The 18,063-nt window shown below is 38.0% G+C and overlaps 2 protein-coding genes and 1 pseudogene across 3 annotated transcripts in view; 2 read left to right on the top strand and 1 right to left on the bottom strand.

Moving 5' to 3' along the window:
• The window catches only part of LOC101292394, a 1,325,780-nt pseudogene that overhangs the window by 1,266,458 nt on the left and 41,259 nt on the right, over positions 1–18,063 (top strand). The gene's annotated exons all lie outside the window — the stretch shown is intronic.
• LOC101291800 lies at positions 3,400–8,599 on the top strand. Its single transcript, XM_004294044.1, has 7 exons — positions 3,400–3,957; positions 4,363–4,602; positions 5,495–5,584; positions 5,722–5,871; positions 6,100–6,224; positions 6,738–6,867; positions 8,200–8,599. The coding sequence occupies exons 1-7, from the start codon at positions 3,400–3,402 to the stop codon at positions 8,323–8,325; spliced, it is 1,419 nt and encodes a 472-aa protein (XP_004294092.1). The 3' UTR covers positions 8,326–8,599.
• LOC101309428 (probable LRR receptor-like serine/threonine-protein kinase At1g53430-like) overlaps positions 13,181–18,063 on the bottom strand; it is a 9,122-nt gene continuing 4,239 nt past the window's right edge. The window contains exons 12-24 of the mRNA XM_004294019.1: positions 17,444–17,515; positions 17,270–17,335; positions 17,038–17,097; positions 16,894–16,929; positions 16,746–16,789; positions 16,246–16,613; positions 15,909–16,104; positions 15,689–15,832; positions 15,256–15,380; positions 14,975–15,185; positions 14,666–14,900; positions 14,086–14,236; positions 13,181–13,830 (exon numbers count right to left, since the gene is read on the bottom strand). Of these exons, the coding sequence (XP_004294067.1) occupies positions 13,423–13,830; positions 14,086–14,236; positions 14,666–14,900; positions 14,975–15,185; positions 15,256–15,380; positions 15,689–15,832; positions 15,909–16,104; positions 16,246–16,613; positions 16,746–16,789; positions 16,894–16,929; positions 17,038–17,097; positions 17,270–17,335; positions 17,444–17,515 (2,116 nt within the window). The 3' untranslated portion in view covers positions 13,181–13,422. The remainder of the gene's footprint in view (positions 13,831–14,085; positions 14,237–14,665; positions 14,901–14,974; positions 15,186–15,255; positions 15,381–15,688; positions 15,833–15,908; positions 16,105–16,245; positions 16,614–16,745; positions 16,790–16,893; positions 16,930–17,037; positions 17,098–17,269; positions 17,336–17,443; positions 17,516–18,063) is intronic.

Genomic DNA, 18,063 nt, shown 5'->3' on the forward strand with positions numbered 1-18,063 from the left:
CATTAGATAAAGTTGGATTACCCATTGAGTAATGTTCTTCGATTATAATAGTCTCGTTTTTCTCTTTTGATGAATGAAGAAGTTTTTGATGAAGTTATTATTCCGATAAAAATAAAATGCCTCACAGGTTGGATGCTTTAGATTTAGTGATACAAGGAAAGTTAAGGATTGGTATATAATGGCTATATATATAAACAAAACCTCATACTGGTTAAGTTCAACATTTCCGGCACATAAGATTGAATGTACTCAGAGTCTCAGACTTGAGATCACATTAAGTGTAAGCAGAAAAATAGAAAGATCAATCTTTCAGTGTATAACCCAGATGAAGCTAGCGTTGGCTTAAGCTGCGGGCAGTACATTGATCTTTCATCAAATTTACATCATCACTGCTGATTTAGTATGTTGCCAGCCATGCATTTTGTTATAATGAACATGTAGGGCATTTTCCTATAATCTGAGATATGCATTTTAATAATTTTTTTTTGTTTGGGTGCGAAAATAAATGCTGTTTAATTCAAACCAAAGTGAATATATATACTTGTATGGTTGAGAATTTGAGACCATTAATTTATAGGAGAAGAAATTACCTGAAAAAGAAAACACATCTTTTCGAATAAGGAAGTCTATTATTAGCATTTCATCGAAAAAAAGTATATTATGAGCATAGTAAAAAAGGTAACAAGTTAGGAAAATTCTGCCCTACATACCTGCATGCAATGCAGTGACTAGACTAGAGAAGGTTGTAATTGAATTGTTGTAGATTGGTATGCAGGTATGCAGATATGTACCACAGCCTGACAGCCAAATCCAGAAGTATATATCTCTTGGCTAAGATATGCATTTTAATTTCTTTTGTGTTTAGGGTTCAGGGTATGCAGAGATAAATACGACAACCAAATACAAGATTATATACCTTTTTACAATGCTATCAATAAACTTCCTTATTCGAAAAGATGTCTTTGGGACTCTTTCCATTAGCAAGTAATTTCTTCTCCTATAAATTAACTTGGGGTCTCAATGAAAACACAAAATCCATTAACCTTGAGCATTCTCAGCTAAGAACATTCTGAGAATATGACAATGGGGATAACTTGTAGTATGTTGTTGATTTTGACCCTGTGTGCATATCTCCTTCCTACAGCACACCCCCTCGTCTCAGAGGTAAAAGCTTTGTCAGTGTTTAAGAATAGCTTACAAGATCCAAACAAGGTGCTTCAAACCTGGGATCCCACCGTTCCAGGGCTTCAAAACCCATGCGGTTGGGTAGGCGTCCGATGCAACAATCAATATAAGGTCCAGACAGTGAACTTGATTTACAATAAACTCTCTGGAAAGCTTGTACCTGAACTCGGTCTACTTTCAGATCTCGAGTATCTACTGCTTTATGGAAATATGATCTCAGGAACAATACCAGCTGAGATTGGTAACCTAAAGAAGCTGTACCAAATCAACTTAAGACAGAACCGGTTAAGTGGGAAAATCCCCTCTTCAATTGCAAACCTTCCCATGCTCCACTCTGCTGATTTTTCCGGCAACGGCGCGTTATGTTGGGATTTTCGGCCCACTCCCCCAAAATTTATGGGGGATTACCCATTATGCAAGAAGTAGAAGTTAAAGATCGACTGTAACATTACATAAAATAAAGTTTGTCCTCAATAAATATGAGTAATGTTCTTCGATTGCAATAATTTTTCGTTTTTTCTCTTTTGTTGAATGAATAAGTTTCATTTAGGGACTGATCAAGCTTTCATTGTATAACCATGTTCAAGCTATAAGCGGTACAATGATATTTCATTCTATTTACATCATCACTGCTGGTTCAATATTTGGCCAACAACCATGCATTTGCTGATAGAGAGAATTGTTCGAGCAGTACGTGAACAGATGACTTGATCGATCAGTAATAAACATATATGAATTAGCCACTCATTTTATTTATGGGAACTGATAGTCTTACATCGATCTCTTAGAGGGAGTTTCAAAGAAAGATCAGCTAGCTATGAACAGCAAGACCAGCTATTTATGTAAATCCTATCAAGCAGACAATCAATAATCGATCATTGGCATAATTTGTATATATGACAATAATGACAGATATACATTAAGCGCATTCATATATGTGTGTATAAGAGCATCTCCAACAGCTTCCCCAAAATTTCTTTAAAATGGGGAAACAAAAGCTAAAATCTCCAAAAAATTATGATCAAAATCCAGCAGCTTCTCCATTTTGGAGATTTCAGTATTTAATACAACAATAAAATATAATATATCATCATTAATTATAACAAAAAAACATTATATATTTCATTGTAACAATAAACTACCCAATAAAATATTTTATTGTTGTCTTAAATTCGTTGGAGCACGTGAATAATTTAATTTTAGAGAATGAAGGCTTTGCTGCAAATTTGGGGAATGAAGGCTTCTTTTTCTTCTTCATCCCCATTTTGGGGAATAAGATGGGGAAGCTGTTGGACCTAAAAATAGCTCTATATTCCCAAAAATTGAGAATTTCAAGAAAATGAAGAAGCTGTTAGAGATGCTCTAAGTGAAAGCAAGTGCCAAAATCGAACCTAGCTAGTTGCACGTTTTCTCTTTTTGACATGCTAGTGTCAAAAAGAGATTAGAGATATGAGAAAATTTTTTTTTTTGATAAGATCGAGATATGAGAAATTCATTGTGTAGGGGCTAGGACTGTATGACATAGTCTTAGATTACAACAAAACTATTTCACAAAAGTCAAGAACTCTAATTAAATTACTCTTATGATCCATTGTGAATCGTTCCTCCCGAGCTCTTTGCTTCAATTTTTATAATTTCTGCCTCCCACTTAAATCCGAATTAGTAGCTAGTAGGATGACCAATTCGGTTTACAATTTGTAACTTTCACTAATTTTCAGAATTTCAGGTGTCAATTTGAGAATAAATTCCTTCTAGGTATCAATTATGCCAAACAAAAAGAAAAGAAAAAAAGGGTATATTTCTTGAAATTGATTGGCACTTAGGTCTGTGACGGCGTAAACACCCACAGTACGGTGAGACCAACATTCCCTCGCCGCCCAATACAAATCCTTCTATCCTATCTATGCCACACATCCCCACATCATATGACACATCCTTTCCCCCCTACCGTGGCGTTAACGGAAACTATGTGCGCACTACGCACCCCGCTCATTTTAATCCCACAATTAAAAAAAACCTAAATCCCCAAAACGACGTCGTCCCTCGCCCATTTCTCCTCTCCTCAGCTCATAAAGACTCCACCTTTCCTTTTGACTGTAACAACCCTTCATCTCCAACCCTCACAACTTCAACCCCAGAATTAGCTCAGAGCCCTGAACAAGTAGCCCTAACTGGTTCACAACGGAGAGAGAGAAAGCTTCCATCTTTGACCTAATGTCGGTGGAGAGGTCCTTCGAGGCCTGGGAGGAGGTGCAGCGCCACGGCCAGGACTTGGCCGATCGGCTCGCGCAGGGCTTCACCGGCCTGATTCAGACCCACATCAATACGCCGTCGTTTCCCTGGCCGAGTTCGCAGAACCCGAAGCTGTTCGACCTCGAGTTCCCGACCCAGAGCTTCGGGAAGCGGCGGGACTTCGTCGGCGTGGCGGCGGCGCGGAGCAGCGGGAACGGGATCAATGGGGTTTCGGCGATTTTGGATATAGGGAATAGGATTGGGCAGGCCGGGGCGGAGTTCGGGGCGGGGTTGGATGGGATGGTGCAGCAGTTCTTTAGGAGCTTGCCGGTGCCGTTTCGGCATGAGGAGAGCGGCGTTGTGGCGGTGAGGGTTGATAAGGAGAAGGTGAAGAATATGAGGGTGAGTGGGAAGGAGGAGCTGGGGGTTTCGGTGAGGGATAATAGGGGTGTGGAGAGTGATAGTGGGGCTGATGGCTTTGTGGATGAGGAGCTTGCTGGCTTGAATTTAAGGTCTGCTGGGCTTTTGGGTAGACCACAGGTATATCTTTTTCAATGAACTTGCTCTTGCGGTTTATGTTCGTGTTTAATTAGGTGAAAATTGCAATTCATATCGGTTTTACAATCAGTAGTAGAGGAATTTCATGTGGAGAATGTCATTGATTAATCACATGGAGCTTGCGCAACTGAATTTTGCTCATGGTTATCTTGTATTTGGTTTGGAATAAGATTTAGGTTCATAGGATTTCTAATAGGGGAGTTCTTGTTGTTGCTATAACTAGAGGTGAAGAGGTTTGAGAGAGCGCGTATAAGTTATGTAAGTTGATAATTATTAGGACTTGATATGAGTTTCTCATTCTTGTCAAAATTGTCGTGGAGGCAAGGTTCAGTGGATACTGAGAGTTTTTAGATGCTTTGTTTTAATTGATGGTTCATTTGGGTGCAGGGCATCTTAAATACTTCAACAACTTACGATAGTAGAACACATGAGCTAGAAAGCTCTTTGGTTGCAAGGGGAGATTTGTGGAGAGTAGAGGCTTCTCAAGGCAGTTCAACGTCTAGAAATGGCAATTCATCGCTCTTTCTTGTTCAGCTTGGACCGGTACTTTTTGTTCGTGATGCAACTCTTCTTTTGCCGGTGCATTTGTCAAAGCAACACTTGCTTTGGTATGGCTATGACAGGAAGGTATGACCAATTTTTGTTGACTATAGGTCTTTTGTTGGACATGAATACTATCTGTCTAGTGATATTACAAACTTGGCAGTAGATATTTTTGTTTTTGTGGTTGTTTCTCCTTAGTTGTCTTCTTTTTCCCCAACATCACATGATCACCAAACTTAATTATTTTGTACAGAATTTCAACCTTGTATGAGGTTTACTTGTTCAAAGATATGGTCAAGGTGTCAGTTGCGATAAAGGATCAATATTGAGCATTCATGTTTTTTTAATAGTTAATTATATCATTAGAAGGTACCCGAGGACACCATGTAAAGTATACCAAATCCAAACATTGAAAATAAGTTAATAAGAATCTACAAGAGAGTGAAACAAATAGGGAGTGGTTGAATCGACTTCACATGTATCAGTCAACTCCACAAGAGAATGCTCAGATCCTTGACAAAGCCAGCTTTTATGCTCTAAGGTACTACTACCTTAGAAGAAAAAGTGACATTGACTCTGTATTAATCACTCTTCAACTCCATAAGATGAGTTTTATTTTCTCGAAAGCCTGATGGTTGCACTCCAACCAAGGAACTAAAAAGATGTTCAGGTCCAACCTCTTCAACCCATGTTTCCCAAAAAAAAAAGACCATATATTCATACAAAACTTCATATCTGTCCCTGCCAACACCACGTTTCCCAAATAGTGAAGTCATTCGGGTCATAGCAAATAGTAAATTAAGAAATTAAAGTTGTGGAGTCTTGGTTTTTAGCTACTGTTCTTTTCTATTCATTTAATCAGGTATGATGTCATTGTTCATGTGATCCTTAAGTTGTATATCATACGTATCAGCGTTCTCCATATTTTCCTGTTCCCTTGGTATGTCCTCATTTGCTCCTTTATTTTAATTTTCAGAATGGGCTGCATTCTCTCTGTCCGGCAGTGTGGTCAAAACACAGAAGGTGGCTCTTAATGTCAATGCTCTGTCTGAACCCCTTAGCCTGTGTAAGTGTATTACTCAGGAGTATGTATGTTGTGTCTATCTCATCATATGCTTGTTTTGTTGTAAATGCCATTTCTATAATTAGGTTCTTGAGGTTAAAAAAATAATATTCTCATATGCTCTCTCTCTCTGTGCCCAGTCATTTGTTGATTTACAGTTTCCAAATGGGCAATTTACATATGTATCTGGTGAAGGGCTTACTACAAGTGCTTTCTTACCTCTTTGTGGAGGTCTTCTACAAGCTCAAGGTCAATATCCTGGAGAAATGAGATTCAGTTACTCTCGCAAGGTTAGACTGCAAACTAGCCGAAAGATGTTGACAAGTAATTATAGTTCTGTTATTGTTCTCATTGAATAATCAAAACCTAATGCACAGTACATCTCGCAAGGCTTTATTCAGTTTCTCATAGTATCTTAAACCATCAGTGCACAATATTCTTATCAGATGGTCTTCGTGGTTTATTCTAATTAAATTATTTAAATATATATATATATATATATATTTTTTTTTTCTCAGAATAAATGGGGAACACGTATCACACCAATGGTACAATGGCCAGACAAGTCTTTTACACTTGGTCTTTCTCAAGCCTTGGCTTGGCAAACATCTGGTCTCATGGTGCGGCCTACACTTCAGTGCAGGTTAGGTTCATGCTCTCTCTAGTAGCTTACTTGTACTTGATTGTCTTTCATAATAACCACTCCTTCCTGTGTTGTATTCACGCTACATGTTGAGGGTTTACTAAAGGAATTTATGGTGTTGATGCTCCTATCTATTTCCCACTGATATGCAAGCTCTTTTGCACTTGTATATATATAATTTTTTTTTATTATTCGTGTTTTTTTCTTCTTTTCCATCAATTTTAAGTGAGCTGGTTGTGAATACTTTCTTGCATTCTTCTTATGCTCGTTTTCTTTTTGTCAAATTGTAACTCGGCTTGTGGTGAATATATTCTTGCATCATTTTTATGTTTTTGCTTACAATAGACTCCTTATGTTTGTTTTGGCTTCAACTGGTAATACACATTATTGATTATTCCCATTCCTTTCAACATGAGCAAGTAATAAGCCCATCTGTCTTGCATCTTTGTTTGCTCTTCATATTATTTGTACTTGGTGTTAACATGTTTCATGTTTAAAATTCACAACTTTCAGTTTGTTTCCTACGTTGGGTGGAAGCAATCCTGGTTTGCGGGCAGAACTCATTCACTCGGTGAAGGAGCAGCTGAGTCTGATATGTGGATGCTCATTTACAGCACATCCTTCTGCTTTTGCTTCAGTAGCTGTAAGTTATTGCTGGCACCTTTGTCCTTCACTTCAGATAAAACATCTCCAGATAAATCTTATCTTTTTTATTTCTTTGTAATAAACACTCAAAAAGTTACTTATGTTAGGGGAGTCAAATCTGTACTTACAAAAACAATTTATCAGTTATCATTTTGTTCTATAGCTTTGAGTTCTTGAAAAATCCCTCTTTGTGAGTTGTCACCACATGCTGTGCTCCATTACTATTCTTTGTCTAGACTCTAGAGAGTGTAGAGACTGAAAAAATCAATCTCTCTGGTCTACCATTAAATCACCTTGTTGTGAACCCAGCATTCCTAGGCTACTGTAGTATCATCTTTGTTCAGAGTTCAAACTGGGGAACTTCCCAAATGCCTGCTTTGCCAACTCAATAGCAAGTAGGGTTTCTTTGTATGACTCGTCAAACATTTGGAACCAATGGAGTGCAAACACAATCACAACCACGACCATGTCTTCGTCACCACTACATCTTCCCAATCTCCATGCCCTAACATGCTGTACTATGAGGCTACTGGGGTATCAGAAGAGAGTGATTTTCTTAGTGTAAATCTTGGCTTGGGCTTGGAACAGTTATACCAATTGAATGGGGTTGGAATTCCCTCCCGATTGGTGTTGACTTGATCTTGGTTGTAATTGTTTTTGCTTAACCATGGTAATATGGAAATAATCTAATAGGAAATGCAGCTGCTACAGATGTACATGTTAAGAGGTTGAATAACAACTAAAAACATGGAAAAGTAGGTGCATAATTAGTGGGACGTGAGTGGGAACATAGAGAGATTAGTAGGTTGAGTCTACACATTGAATTGGAAAGATACTGACTCTCAAAGAATGAGGTATTCCGTGAATAAAATTAATAGAAGAAGATAACAGAATAAAAAGAGGGGTGTGGAATTTATGAGAATTTTATATACCAGCAAAAAGTAGCATTAGTGTTGTAGGAACTACCATGTGAACTTCTTTATTTGTGTTCCATAGCCATGAATCATGATTTTGGCATATTTTTGCTGTGACATTGCACCGAAGCTCTTCCATTTACCTGCATATTTTATTCCTTATGTCACATGGAGCTGTGAAACATGAATTTAGACTATGGACTGGAAATCTTCCATTTTTACATTCATTAGTTATGATAAGCCAGATACATATACTTAATATGATACCACCCATCAGCCTTTAGTCATGTATAAATTTCTTAGGAAATTGACCACTCAGTTGTGGTTGACATGATGTTTGTGGATGAGTGTTCTTTCTTTATATTTCATCTCGTTTTCTTATGACTGTTTTTGTTTGTTTGGTCTTGCTGATTCAGGTTGGCAGATCCAAGTGGAATGGAAACGTCGGAGGCCCTGGTATAGTCTTAAGAGCGGATACTCCACTTACCAATGTTGGTCGACCTTACTTCTCTGTTCAGATAAACAGTGGTATTGAGTTTTGATTGTTTGTTTAAACCTCCATGGTTTGCAAATGCAAGTGTATATAATCTCAAGCTCTGTAAGACAATCCCACATGTGAATATGTCAATCATCTTCTGCTAATCATACCAATGTTCCCTGTTTTCCCGTATTGGGATGTATTGGGATTTGGGAGCTAAATTCCTTTTCGTAACCTGCATAGAATTGTTTATCTGTTCTTTTTTTCCTTTTCTTTTTGGTTCAAATCTTCTATGTATGTTTGTAAATTTTGTGAAAATAAAAAAAAATTGGCCTGTGAAAGACGGTGTTCTGTTGTTACTGTCGTCTCTGCATATCAGAAGGATGAAATACTCGTTAATGTTGGAAGTTCATTAGGTTGTGAGCTAACCAATCTGCAGTAATTAGAGAAGTGATTAATCATGATTTAGATAACTATCAGGTATGAACAGGCTTACAATGAGTTCTCTCCGTTACGTCACCTTGTATTTAGTCTTGGAGAAAAAGGAAATCATAGATGTGGCTGATCCACCCAAGAACAATTTCTAAACATGAGCTGAAAGATTGGCGGTATGATCTCTCCATAACGTTATGGAAATATCATGAAGCGGGATGTGTTGGAAGCCTTTCTAACGAGGACTTTTAAGTTGAGGTCTAGTTGAGAACTTTTTGGCTTATTCCACTTTTCGATTTTATATCTAAATCTTGACCGTTCAGTTTATAAATATTTATGAGTAGATCATTTCTGTAAATTTTCAACCATATTAAAAATCGTTAAAACATTCATAAGTATGATTTACTAATTATGAACTTGAATAGTTCATGTTTGACAGATTTAGTTCGTCCATTAATTTGATATAGTTTGTTACATTAACAATCACCGATTTGGCTGAAAATTTGTAAGGTTGATCTACATATATAGACCTAAAAACTGAACGGATGAGATGCTAAGATGTGATCGAAAAATAGGTCTTTTAAACCATAAACCGAAAAGTCTTCAACTAGTCCTCAACTTAAGGGTCCTCATTTGAAGGACTCCCGTGGATGTGATAAGCAATTCTTTATTTTTTCTGCATTTTCAGGCAATCATTTGAAAATAGTTGTGAAATGCAACAACATAGGACTAGCTCTGAATCTCTGATGTCGGATCAATGTGCAACATCCATCTCCTGCGCCGTTATCTGCTTTTATGTCTGAACATGATATTTGAGCGTCTAGTGTTTCTACTCATTTCTTGTCTCCCTCTTGGGACAAGCACAGGTCTAAAAAAGGCCAGGATGAACACCAACTCTGCCAAAAATGACACAATACTTGTCCAGACGAACAAATTCTCCTCCAGTACCACACAAGTCTTTTCAATTGGGGAGGCTCAGATTGGAGGTGTAATGATCCAGCATAAATTTGAGGTATGCCTCCGTCATGGTAGAATTCTGCTCTTTGTTCCAGTATCACCTTCAAGGAGGCAGTTGACTGAAGTCCTTCAGTGTGCTCATCGATTTTGATGTTCAGAACTTGTGTTTCTGATTGTATACCAGCAATAAGAGGAGCACTTCTCAGAAAGGTTTGCATGTAGTGAATTGGTAGGCTTTTGAATTGCAGCATGCATGGATGGCTCGAACTAGCAGTGACATCACCATTAGCTGACAAGAACTCCACCCTTACCTTGAAGCACAGATCACAAATGGGAGTCAAACACAATGTTTCAAGTTTGGGGTAATAGTCTCTTGTTCATGTCTAGCATGTCATATTGCCGAACTGTGAATCTGCTGGATAGTCCAGAATCCAGATTGACAATCAGACAATGCAACATTTTAGAATATGGAAAGAGATTAATCTAGCACAATCTAGACAATCAGACAATGCAACATTTTAGAAGGTATGGCATTTTATTAGATATCAAATCTCTAGATGCAGTAGAACGACGACAGAGTTACATACATAAGAATTGTAGCTTTTAGCACAAGCTAGGTCAAGGTTGATGGGAGAAGAACTTACCTGAAAAACACCAAGTCTGTTATTGTATTCTGAGTCAGGCATAGTCAATGAAACAGTCATCTGCACTTTGTGACCATAAGGTATAACACCAACACTAGAAGACCTGAGTGGCACAAGAGCTACTGAACTTGGCTTGGTGTAATCGAAGCTGAGGCTCTCTATGGTCTTAATAGGCTTCTCAACCAGGTGTTTCATCATAAACCCACTTAGAACAAATCCAGATAACAGAATCCCCAAAAGCATGGAAAACACATAGATCGACTTGAACAAGGCGAAACCTACATTCACTGCTAGTGACTTTTGGGTTTCTAATCCTCCACATACAGCTGAAGTAACAGTGGTGAATGTAGCATTCCACATTCTCAACAGCATTGTCATCAAGTACCCTCTAATATGCCTCAAAGTTTGGAATGGACATAGCAAGTGCATGAAGGAAAAATAGGATAACCAAAGTGGGAAAGTGAAAAACTTGATCACTAGGCTAACTTGAAATCCTAAAGTTTTTATCAGCATTACTGTAATGAAGGCCAATATATTCACAGGGAATGGATCATATTTTCTTGAAGAAGAATTTACCGCTCGTGATACATCAACAAAATCTTTGCTCGAGTGATGATGTCGCAAAGATTTAGCAGCTTTTCTTCATACCCTTTCGTTTTCTGCTAAAGGTGGACTTATAGCTCCATCTCTTCTTTCTTCATCAGCACTTTCCTCAAATACATGGGTTGACTCCAAATTAGACTTCCTTACCTCTCCATGATCACCAGCAAATCCAGTTCCACATTCAAGTGCAGACATGTTAGTATTCAGTCTTCTATGATCCTTTAACACCTTGTCAACTCCATCTAGAGCCAATTTGAGCATAGAACATTTCAGCATATGAAACACCCTTTGTGATTCAGCATCACATTGGGGTTCAAAACCCTGCGAGAACCCTTCACCGCCATTATCAGAAGGATCATGAGCTTCCAGAATTCTTGAATCCTCCATGATGAAGTTGTAAAAGGGATGGGGAGACTTGTGAGTGAAGGTCTACTACAACTCAACTGTAACAGTATATAGGCGGGAAATGATAATGTCACAGTCTCACACCAATCTGTTTTCTTGGAATGCTAAAAGAAGGAAGGGTGGTTGAGATTGGATGGTGCACCTAACTGCCAATATGAAGATTTTTGAGGGTGTAGTTCTGCTGGATAAGCTGCAGTATGACACACACTTCAACACTGCACCCCTTGTATTAATTTGTCCCATTTGTCCCAATCTCAAACTTTAGGCGGCTGGAGGACCATGTCCAGGAGTAAGCGCCAAGCAGCTCAATGCCTCAATCAGCAGATCAACCTCTTTTATTTGAATACTGTATTAGAAACACTGGACACATCTATAAAGGAAATAGTAAAATGTTTGAGCTCATGTTGGAATACTACTTACTGTTAATCTTCTGGAGCAATTGTGATTAATTGTCTGTTATGAAACATTAAGAAAATCATAGGTTTAGCTGAAGGAATTAACCATCCTACTAAGGTGAAAACTAATCTCTGAATTCTTATATAATCTGAGCGCCATTCTTAACAATCCATTAGTTAACCACCACAAGTGGTTCAATTGGTAAGAGTCTATATGTAAAACCTCATATGAGTCGTATCCATTTTAAAACCCACCGAGGCACCCATGTTGATTGAAATTAAGTCTCAATCTATTCTTAGTAGGAGAGAGAGAGAGAGTACTTACGACACATGATTTCTAGCACTGGATAGTCATTGGCGTATGTAGCCTGTGAGAAAGTGATGTTGAAATTAAAAAAAAAAAAAAAAAAAGGAAAATAAAGAGAGAGATCCATTGGTTGTCATTGAAATAAAAAAAAAATGGTACTTCCTTTAGGGTCAAAAATAACAATCAAATATACAAAAACGGCATACCCCTTCCCCTCAAGCATGTTCTTGCTGTATAAGAAAAGTATGAAAAACCCCAAAATGGAAGAATGAATATATGGTAACAGCGGATTTGTCTGCTTAGGCAACAATAAAACCTTGAGAAATCAGAGGAAGAGGAACTCAAACTCTCCAGAAGCCTTATTAAAGGGGACATCCTTATTGTTCATGTTTTTTTTTTTAAAGAGGATAATAGTGGTTCCCCACTTACTACTTACCCCCAGGAGACTCGAACCCGCGACCTAACGGATGCAGGCGAAGCAGCTTACCACTGAGCTATGCTTCTCGTCATACATCCTTATTGTTCATGTGCATAATGCGATTCTTGAGGATGCACTTCCACTTGCTCTTTGTGTGTGTCCCCTTCTCAAACTGAGCCAACACCAAATTCTGTGTGTTCATATCCTCCTCTCCCTCCACATCATCCAGATCATCGTCGTCTTGATTCAATGGGGGCTCATCATCATCCCCTTCTACCTTCACAGAAGTACAATCCTCAAGTTTCACAAACTCTCCAACTCCACCAACTGTCTGATATGTTTGAGAAGTCATGCCATGATAAGGAGGTTGCATGTATGGACAGTATGGTACTCCAGTAGAAGTATTATACATGTTGTCTCCAGTTCCCGGCAGAGGCTGTTGCGGTTGCGGTTGAACCGGAGCTCGTAACGGTGATGAGGGGAACACTGGTACATTGAGATCCACAGCAGGCGTACCTACAACACCGGCTAGCATCATCTTGCTCTCCCAAGTTGCTTGAAGATGCATGAGTTGTTCTTCTCCGGGGCCATTGATGAACTCTGGTCTAACCTTGTTGATCACCTCCTGGATAACTGTGAGGTAGATGCCCCTCGTCATTCTTATAAGCAAATCGAATAGTTAGGTGACCAATTAGGGTTTGTTGTCGGTGCATATATATTACCCACCCTAGGGGTTTATATAGAGATATAACGTGTGTAAGTAGTAAGGAAAGTAATCCGAATCGAACAAGGAATCTGAATTATCTAGCATGAAGTCTTATCTTTTCTATCGGGATTGAAAAACCTATACGAGGACATTACAATTCTTTTGTGTTTCAATTCTACAATTGCTGTTCATAGTGTTCATTCATAACATGCAACTAATAACTGTAAGACCATTGCAGACGCATTCATTCATCAATCTTTGAGAAAGAATTTTAAAACCTTCATCATGTCTTCACTATAAGGTTACATCATAGTGGCTTGTTGAAGAATGTTCGTTGGACTCATCCTTACTAGCGAGAGAAACCGAAGAATCGATCCATGGACCTTCCATTGACGTTCCTCTAACGTGACTATCTTGTGAGAAGGTTGAGACATGTGTTTGGCTGTCCTGTGATAGTCTCTCAAAAGCTTTGAACCTTGCATCCTCCTCCTTTGATCCGCGCTTGCTTAATGGTGCTTGAATCGGAGTTTTACCTTCGAGCATGCTTACAACAGATGACATGGGTGGTCTGAGAGTGGGAGATGGATTGGTGCATAAGAGTGCCAAGTTTAGCATTGACAATGCCTCTTCTTTGTTGTAGTTTGAACCAAGATCCAGATCTACAAGTTCTAGCATATTTCCTTGCTCTTGTAAGACATAAGCCTATTATAAAAATAAAAAAATAAAACTTTTGTCATGAATATACCCAAGTGAGAACTAACATGGATCCAACGGTAAAAAGATGAACTACAAAATATATGCATAGGAAACAGGTTGTTGAAGAGTGTTTCACAACTTGAAACCATTATTTAAAAGTTATTTTCACAAAAATTCTGCTTATTGACAACAGGCATAACTACTTGCATGAAGAGTGGACAAACAAGACCTTGAAGACTACAGAATGTAATTAAAGCTTACCCCATCAAGGAGATACACGTACTCCTCCTTTGGTCTGTAATTTGTGTTGCTCTTTCCACTGACAATTTCCAAGGCAACAATACCAAAACTGTACACATCTGCTTTGTCAGTCAAGTATCCCCTCATTGCATATTCAGGTGCCATATAGCCTCTGTAGAAAAAATAAATAATTCCAAATCAGTGAGCATGGTGCAATTATCGATAACTGATAAAGTAGTCTGTAACTTGCTCTGATACCATGATAAAATAGTCTGGGGTTCACATCCAAAACCAATTGGCAATGGATGAAGTGGTCCAAACCTTTATAAACACACATGCAAGGTCTCATATTCCCGATGTGGGATTAATATCTCAACAATAACCATCAACAAATAGTCTAAAAGAACTCCCTAAAAGAAAGTATCAAGGTAATTTGCTATGCACTAGGGATGCTTTTTCCATTACGCAACAGCAACTCACTACAGTCGCTGTTGTTTGTTTGAAATTTTAACATAGAACACATAAATGATACAAAGCCATACTAAGACATCTTAGGGAAGCAAAACGATATAAGAGAATAAGAGATAAAGAGCGAGCTCACATTGTTCCAGCTATTCGAGTGCTGATATGTGTGTTCTCTTCATCCAGCTTCGCTAAACCAAAGTCAGATATTTTGGCATTCAGATCCTTATCAAGCAGGACATTGGTTGCTTTTATGTCCCTGTGAACAATTTTCAACCTTGATTCTTCATGGAGATAAGCCAGTCCTCTCGCTATCCCTATGCATATCTTCTTTCTTGTTTTCCAGTCCAAATGTAGCCTTTGTTCCTCACGACCTACAATTATGGACATAACATCAAATACAAGACTTCTAAATGAAATATTATGCTGTTAATGCCGACGGCTTTACCAAAAAGTGCACGGGCAAGACTGTTGTTTTCCATGTATTCATATATAAGCAATAACTGGTTTCCTTCGATACAACAACCAAAAAGCCTCACGAGATTTGGATGTTGCAAAGCAGATATCATGCCTATCTCATTGACAAATTCACGGTTCCCTTGCTTCGATTTAGATGAGAGCTGCTTAACAGCAATTACTGCACCATCTGACAGTACCCCCTAAGATCAAATAAAGCTTATTTCAGAATGTGTCTACAGTTCCTATGAAATTGAAAAACAGTTGACACACTTTTACCTTGTAAACAGGCCCAAAACCTCCTTCACCTATCTTATTTGCAGGATCGAAGTTACCAGTGGCAGCTTTAATTTGTCGTAAAGTGAAATAACCAGTTTGTAGTTCTAGCCCACGCAGTTCTGCCAAAAGGAAGAGTTTAGCAATATAACAAACAGTGAGAAACAGAGGGAAGACAAGAAAACAAATTTCAGTTTTGCCTAATGTGATGGCAAAGACATGTCATGGCAAATCAATAGGACTAATTTATTACTCACACTAGAGTCTTTTTTCCGTAGTTCAACAATCAAAACATGAAGTTTCTTCCCTTAAAACTACATTTCATTATAGTGTTAAACTTTTTATGAGTGAATCAATTTAACATGCCGGCAAGCAGTTCCTACTTGCATGAATTAGTGCAATACTTTTTGTATGAAGAGATTATCCTTACCTTTATCTTCAAGGTCTTTACCCCCCAAGTAACCCATATATCGAAGGAATGCCAAAATCATTATGATAGCCACAATTGATGCCACTACAATGCCAGCTATAGCTCCAGCAGATAGCCCCCCACCACCAATATCAACCTTAAAATCTGAAAAGGAAAGAGTAATTCTTGTAATGAATGAACGGAAAGAAAAGTAACAATCTGTAGCATGACCAAAACTTACTTGGTGTCACAGTAATTGCAGATATAAGAGGTCCATAGACACCTCTATCAGGTATTGCAGTAGTTCCTTTTCCTTTCCAGTATAAGTGGATTTCTAGAGTGCTACCATTAACAAGGACATCAAATTCTCTGACGATGCCTTTACCAGCACCTCCAGCTTCCTTCATAATATTGAAATCCTCCAAAACCAAATTCCCCTGCACATAATTCGAATAAGAACTTGACTAGTTTCAACCAAATTAACATGTACATAACTCCATCAAAGCCATACTAAATCTTGTAAAGAAAACAACCAAGAAAAGAAATGATAACAATAAAGCCTATCCAACTTTACTCACTTGAATTGACACATCAAATATGCGCTTCCCAAGGCCAGTGAAAGTCTCATTATCTGTATACATTATTTCAGCAAAGTGGAGCTGCACTTTGTAACTACCCTTAAGCATGCAAAGGCCATAATACTTAAGTGAGAGTGGGGCGAGGCGGGCAGTTTGATAAAATTCTGGACCATTAACATTAAGAAGAAATGTGTTCGTTGCACTGTAATCTGCATCGTTCTTCCCCATGTAAACCCCTGTACTGCTATAACCCCACTTCTCAGATGAGGACATGAAGTCTGACGGCCCCTCAGTGCCCAGGTCCAATTCATACTGATTACCCTCATACTCCATCTTACTCCCCCCACAATTTATAAACATAGAATAGTCTGCAAATGTAATGAAAGTTGTATTAGACATGATACCCGTATGAGGGCCAAAATAAAATTGGATTCTTAATCTGTTCCAGCTTCCATAATCATGAAAGCAAAATCTTATATGCATCTATGCGATAAACTCACGTTTGGGTTTTGTGGAACAAGGGAGGTCCTTCTGCAAGCACCATCTATTTGTTGAAAGGAATAAGGTCAATCATACATGTTCATGTGAATTTCGATAAAAGAAAAAAAAAAAAAAAAAAAAAAAGGAAATACAGTGGGCAAAACTTACGAGCTTTGTGGAGATGAAAAGCTAGAAATTAAATTCCTGTTTGATAATAAAGGGAGTCAGTAGACAATCTAAATTATAAGTAGCATATAACACGTGCAGAAAGAGCTTAGCATTAGGAGAAGCTTTAGATATTAATGAGCTTACACTGATAATTGTTGACAACTAACTGCAGGTGATCCGCTAAAATTGTTGTAAGACAAATCTCTGGAACAATTCATGACAATGTTAGCAACTTTAAATTCAAAATAAAATGGAAAAGAAAAATATTTTATCTTAACAATAAAAGTGTACAGAAGATTATATGAAAGGTACATTTGAGTCCAGAAAAAGCTGCTAAGAAAAAATACGTAGATTAGTACTAGAAAAGAAGACTAACAAGTTATTTTTGTTGTTCCATATCCAGCTTGGTACTTCTCCAGTCAGTAAATTGTGAGTCAAAAACCTGCAACCGTAACCTTACAGTCAATCAGACATGTGATATAGTTAACTGATAAATATATAAACAACAATACTGTTGCACAATCAACTCATGCTCCCTTTATAGACTTACATGTAATCTAGACCAACAAGATTTTGAAGGGTTGTTGGAACTTCACCTGTCAACTTGTTAAAGCTCAAGTCCCTGTAAGAAGAAAATCAAGGCTCATAAAAGAGTCTCTCTTGATAAATTGGCTCATCATTGCTACTCGCTTTGCGTATAAAGCAACATATTTCACTAGAAGATTGATAGCCTTTCAAAGAAGAAAAAGAAAAAGAAAAAAAAAAAACAACACACACACACAGTTTTTGTTTGTTATTACCAAAAGTAAACCAAACAAATTGAAAATTAGGCATCCAAACATACTGCAGTAGTTCAAGTCTAAATTCTGAAATGGTTATGTTATCCATGAACAAGAGTTACCAAAAATAAAAATAAAAGGAAGAAGAAGAAGAAAAAAAGCAGTTTCATAAAATTATCCAAATTGTTAAAAGCAAGCTCACAGGTTTCCTTCTTCTCCTGAATCAATTTTTCCAGAGATTGAGAAAACTCTTGCCACATCACCACTCAATTCTCTGGAATATCTTTGTCAACTACTAATTTTAAGGTAGCTTATAAGGAACAAACTTGACAAAGTAGTCTGAGGTTCACATCCAAAACCAATTGGCAACGGGGGGGGGGGGGGGGAGGGG

Source organism: Fragaria vesca, linkage group LG3 (assembly GCF_000184155.1).
Source record: "Fragaria vesca subsp. vesca linkage group LG3, FraVesHawaii_1.0, whole genome shotgun sequence".
In the NCBI taxonomy this organism is placed as follows: Eukaryota; Viridiplantae; Streptophyta; class Magnoliopsida; order Rosales; family Rosaceae; genus Fragaria; species Fragaria vesca.

Bases quoted from the DNA above. Each gene is read 5' to 3' on its own strand.
- LOC101291800 (XM_004294044.1), top strand. From the start codon at position 3,400: ATGTCGGTGGAGAGGTCCTTCGAGGCCTGGGAGGAGGTGCAGCGCCAC. The intron at 6,225-6,737 runs GTTAGGTTCATG...CACAACTTTCAG, and splicing joins CGGCCTACACTTCAGTGCAG to TTTGTTTCCTACGTTGGGTG. The intron at 6,868-8,199 runs GTAAGTTATTGC...TTGCTGATTCAG, and splicing joins CTGCTTTTGCTTCAGTAGCT to GTTGGCAGATCCAAGTGGAA.